The sequence below is a fragment of the Neolamprologus brichardi genome, chromosome 20 (assembly GCF_056152115.1).
Source record: "Neolamprologus brichardi isolate AB-2024 chromosome 20, ASM5615211v1, whole genome shotgun sequence".
In the NCBI taxonomy this organism is placed as follows: domain Eukaryota; kingdom Metazoa; phylum Chordata; class Actinopteri; order Cichliformes; family Cichlidae; genus Neolamprologus; species Neolamprologus brichardi.
The window spans coordinates 19,499,807-19,505,132 of NC_142123.1; the positions used below are offsets into that span (position 1 = coordinate 19,499,807).

Consider the following 5,326-nt stretch of genomic DNA (forward strand, 5'->3'; position numbering starts at 1 on the left):
CATCAGAAAAAACTGTAACACACTACCACTCAAAATTGAAAACACATGTTGCAACTTCTTCTTCTGCTTTTTGCTAGATTGAATCCAGCTTCATCCACAAAGATGTATTCATGAGGCCTAACCATTGAGTCAAGCTCAAAGATTCTCTGTACACAGCAAACTAATTTTAGTTCTGTAAATGAAATAGTATAATGTATACATGTGCTGTGTATACAAGTATACTTATAACTACACATGAGGGTGGAAGAACACACATGTGCTCACATCACCAGGAGACACTTATTGTGGATATGGTCCGTCAGAATAATGCAATTTGACTGTATGAATTGCCGCAAGGGAATATAGAAGACAAAATTTATTTTGAATCTCGCAAAAAGGAGAAGGAAAGGTTACAGTGTCATAGGTCAACATGCCATTATTGAACTGCCTGGCCAGCGTGGTGGAAATGTAACTGAAGCAGCTATGGGGTTCTCCACTGTCATGTTACTGTTGGGCCATACAACACCGAACTTCTAGCAACATTCCTGGATGGTCTACAGGATGCTTTGCTTGAGCAGAGAGATCACGAGCAGGCAGAGCATTCCATATCATTTGGGACAATGTGAGCTTTCACCGAGTTCCAAGAATATGCAACTGGTTTCACAATGAGCAGCATTTTATCAATGTGTTTCTTCCTCCATACTCTCCCTTTTTGAACCTTATTGAGGAGTTTGTCTCAGCATGGAGATAGAAAGTATATGACCGAAACTCTTAAACACAGGAAAATCTACTTCAAGCAATGAATGGGGCATGGTGAGATGGGACTGGAATCTTGCTAGGGCTGGATTTGGCATGCTAAAGGATTCTTTCCTCGTTGCATTGCAAGGGAGACCATAACATATGATGTGGATGAAGTCCTGTGGCCTGACCCAGCACAGAGGCTTGATGCTGGGGCAGAATAAATTATCTGATTATGCTGTACAAATATATAATTTGTATATAAACAAGTGTGTGTGCGCATGTGTGTGTGTCTTTCTTTTTTTTTAATATTGTTTTTGCTGCAGTTCTTTTTTTGTTAAAATGTGAGTACAAGTATAAATTAATGAATAAATACATATTATTTTTCCGCTATCCAACAGTGTTTTGTATTTGTTTTTGTAGTGTAATCGTTGCTAAGTTGTGTTTGCACATTGGTTGGTTTTGTGTGGTTTTTGACAGTAGTGCTTGATTTTGAGAAAAGCTAAAATAGTTTTGGGTCAAATGTTAGGTTTTGCAAGACAAGTCGAAGGTTTTGTGTGTGTAGCTTGAATTTTAGAGTTTCTGTTTAGTGTTTTGAGACCAAGAGATGAGATTTTAGGAAATGTGTTTTAGCAATTCAGAAAAACTGTAAAACAAACAAGGGCATCTAGCAGTAAGCGTGGACATGTGGGTGTCATGTTTCCTGGGTCTTGGACCCAGAGTTTTGCATGTTTCTTAGTGTTGCCTGGTTCATTTCTTTTTATCTATATTCCTAGGGTTTGGTTCCATAAATTTTTCTGTTCACAGTTTTGGTTTGAGTTTTATTACATTCCCCAAGTCACTTTATGTATTCCTGCCTCCCTTATGTTTCTATGTCCTGGTTGAGCTTCAGATTAAGTGGTTGCAAGACCGTTAGTTTGCGTTTTTGTTTCTTGGTGTCGCAGGCAGGTCTGTGTCTTTCAATGTTCCCCTGTGTAGACCTCCAGTTCTGAGACTTGACTGAGAAAACTAGGAAGGCTACGACAAGGTGACTGTGACAATTATGAACAGGGCTCTGTGCTGGAACATGAAGGAACTATGAAACATATTCATGAATAAGCAACATGAATATGACCAGCACAGAGTCCTGAAACCTGACGTAACATGAGGGAAGATACATAGATGACACGACACAGACTGAATGAAACACAGAGGCTGTATCCCAATTCAGGGTCTGCAGCCTTAAAGGCCGCATTTTAAGGCTGATTACGTCACAGCGGCGCGCCGAAGGCTGTCCCAATTCAAAGGCTGCTCGAAATGCGTCCCTGAAATGCGTCCTTCATTTCCCTGAATTTTAAGGCTGTGGCAGTGTAGACTTTGTGGCCCAACATATCCCAGAATGCATAGCGCAGCCCGGCCAATTCAGTTTGCAATGATGGCAGCAAGTACAGACACGGCAGAAACAGCGGCAGAGGACACCCACATCCATAAATGTACGTTATGTTGGAAGTACCGACACAATTGTCAAGATGCAAAAGATAATGGCAGTGTAATTGTACATGTCACGGTGAATTCATCCACAGCCATCACACGTAGGTGACTGTAAATACACAGTCCCGCTGAGTTGTAACTGGCCGGTCTGTTATATTACCGTGTGAGGGTCACCAACAACAACCTGAAGATAACAAAACACAAAAATGTAGCCGTGTAAACCCCGAATATCTGCGCAATGTGGCAACACATCACATATCAGTACAAGTGCGCCCACGTTGTCGGAGACATCTGTTACCGGTAACCCATCCTGCCGGCGAGAACAGCGTTCTCCGTTCCAGCGCACCCGCCCGCGCACAGTTTAACATCACTCGCCACTCAGGTTAAACATGTCACAGAAGTCACCCAAATAACATACAAATGTTATTGCGTGGCCCATGACAGTGTTGTATTTGTTCTAGAGATGGCACGATACCACTTTTTTATGTCCGATACCGATACCAATATCATAAATTTGGATATCTGTCGATACCGATATGAATCCGATATAGTGTGTTTTTTAATCAATAAAACTGTTTTTTTAATATCTTGCTGCATTTTGTATAAGTTCATACTCAAGTTTAAATAAACAACAACACTAAAGCTATTCTGTTATACCTGTATGTAAAAAATACACTGCAGCCAAAATATTTCATAGTTCAGCAACACTGATCAATCTAATAAACTTAAACCTACTCCATCCTCCCTATTCTGGTATTTTAAAGAGTACTTAGCAGAAATATTAAGCAGCCTAACTAATAGGGTATAGTAGTCTAGCTTACTAGGGTATATTAGGCTTAACAGTTACTATATACAGTAATGGACTTCTATATATTTTACATAAGATTAAAACTTTGGGTGTAAGATTCAGATAATTATTTATTAAAAGCTACACATTTTAAATGAGAATAAGAAAGAAAAGTATGTCTTTGTGCCCCCTTTTCCCTGTTCATGCCCTATCGGCCCCCCTGGCTAAACTTTGCTAGATCCGCCCCTGCACAGTTACGTCAGCTGCGTAGAAAAAGATCCTGGTGTAGAAAGTAATATTAAATAAATTCTAACAACAGATTATCAAGCTTAAACGTGCTGCTGTTGTTCAGCCGCTGGTTTCCTCTTTCTGGTGCAAAGTGGGCCAAAAACAAAGAAGAGAGACGGACTCGCGACAGAAAAGCCGATCAGCTGATCATTGATCAGTTTCATGATTGAAGTAGCAGCAAGAAGAGGCAGTCGCTCCATATATCGGTTGTTAAGCTTAACGTGGGAATGCTTTACAAACATTCAGAGATGAACTTACACACTTGCTTTACTTCTCTCTGGGAAAACTTCCTCGGAGACGAAATGTTTGCTAGCAGGTTACAAATACACACAGCCGCTCTATCACGTGAGCACACTGCTGCAACGTGCTACGGTTATGAGGCGAGTTACACCGTGTCGCAAGTTTTGTGAGGTGCTTTTTTGATATTTAATGGATCGGATTACATTTTTTATTTCTCTCCGATATCCGATCCAGTAATTTACGTCAGTATCGGACCGATACCGATACGTAATATCGGATCGGTCCATCTCTAATTTGTTCCTGAGATAATCGGCTTGGTTGAGAGTGAAGTTGGGAGGCTGCACACAGCTGAATGTGCAAACGTATGATACCAGATGGCAAACAGGATAAATGATAACACAGAAGTGTAACATGTTATAAAATGTACTCCACTGTCCCATCACATTCCAGGGAGTAAGGACGAGACGGCTGAGCTCATCAAACTCCGGGGTGAAAACGAACACCTGTTCACTGGTGCCAGGAACTCAGCCGCTGCGGGTTGGAGGTATAGCAACAGTATGCATGCATAAATCTGTTGGGCATATTGGAAAGTGCCTGTCCTGTCTTGTAGTTCGCAGTTGGCACATATTGCTGAGGATCCTGTGCAGGGATTAACATCATTGACATGTCCTCCCATATTCCGTCTAACAGGGCAATCCTGGAGCAGATGGGGCTGGCGGGCCAAATCACCCCGTTGCAGGCGAAAAAAAAATGGGACAACCTAAAGAAAAAATACAAAGTATGTGCAGTACCATTGGAATATAAAGCATATGAACCCCATCATGTAAACCTGTACTGTTGCTGTTGCGGTGAACTGCCACTTTGATCCCCTCTGCCTGTAGGATTGCAAGTATCCCGCAACAGGTGAGGGGGTGAGTGGGAAGACCACTGCTGCTACCTGGCCCTGGTTTGTCCCATTGAACGAGGTCCTAGGACAGAGGCCGTCCACCAGGCCTCCAGTCCTGATTGCCTCCATCCAAGAGGACACTCCAGGTCCCAGTACAGCAGCGGGCACCCAAGGACAGGATGTGGAACGGCAGGAGGAAGAGGCCCAGCTGGAGGCACAACCAAAAAAGAGGAAGAGGAACAGGGAGGATGAAGTCCTGGAATTGATAAAAGAGGACATGAGGCTACAGAGGGAGATTGAAGACAGACGTGCTGAGCGAATGGACAGGATCATAACTCTACTGGAGAAGGTTGTGGGAAAAAAGAATGAGTGAGGTAGTGTGAATAGGACCCATTATTGTACAAACACCTACAGGTCCCATATTTATGTTTGTGCAGGATATGTGTAATGTGGACAAAATAATTTAAGTTCTGTTAATACAAGTTGCACTTTTTATTTGAATTGTTGAACAAATGTGGAAAATGAACAGAATGTACAAAGTCCTGTGAATAAACAAACTTTTGTTACACTCCAACTGTATTTGGAGCAGTCAGTCATACTGCATACGACGTCACAATATATGTGTATATGTGTAACTGCATAAGGACAGTCAGTGTGTGAAATGAGGGAATACCATCAGTGCAACACAAATGACACAGCACACCCAAACACAACATGACAGTAATTATTCACTGGGACTCATCACTGCAGTCCAGGATCAACCTGAGTGTCCCAGTATGCACAGGCACTGTTAACTAGGCCTGTTATGTGGCTGAGCAGGGAGTCTCAGGCAGTACTGCTCAATCTGCTGGACCAGGACCACAGAAAGGAATGAGGTGCCACAAGTGAGACCCTTGGTTTGCATTTCCAGCTGCTGAGTGGAGCATCTCCAGCTTGGT

At 42.4% G+C, this 5,326-nt stretch overlaps 1 protein-coding gene across 1 annotated transcript; it reads left to right on the plus strand.

Annotated features, from left to right (window-relative positions):
• Window positions 1-2,008: 2,008 nt before the first annotated feature.
• LOC148096971 (uncharacterized) lies at window positions 2,009-4,953 on the plus strand. Its single transcript, XM_087834117.1, has 4 exons — window positions 2,009-2,189; window positions 3,953-4,046; window positions 4,193-4,280; window positions 4,384-4,953. The coding sequence occupies exons 1-4, from the start codon at window positions 2,096-2,098 to the stop codon at window positions 4,759-4,761; spliced, it is 654 nt and encodes a 217-aa protein (XP_087690243.1). The 5' UTR covers window positions 2,009-2,095; the 3' UTR covers window positions 4,762-4,953.
• The last annotated feature ends 373 nt before the right edge of the window (window positions 4,954-5,326 follow it).

What these genes read in the sequence shown, in the direction of transcription:
- LOC148096971 (XM_087834117.1), top strand. Translation starts at nt 2,096, where the DNA reads ATGCATAGCGCAGCCCGGCCAATTCAGTTTGCAATGATGGCAGCAAGT. An exon ending in GGACACCCACATCCATAAAT is followed by an intron (nt 2,190 to 3,952) that starts GTACGTTATGTT and finishes ATCACATTCCAG; the next exon opens with GGAGTAAGGACGAGACGGCT. An exon ending in TCAGCCGCTGCGGGTTGGAG is followed by an intron (nt 4,047 to 4,192) that starts GTATAGCAACAG and finishes TCCGTCTAACAG; the next exon opens with GGCAATCCTGGAGCAGATGG.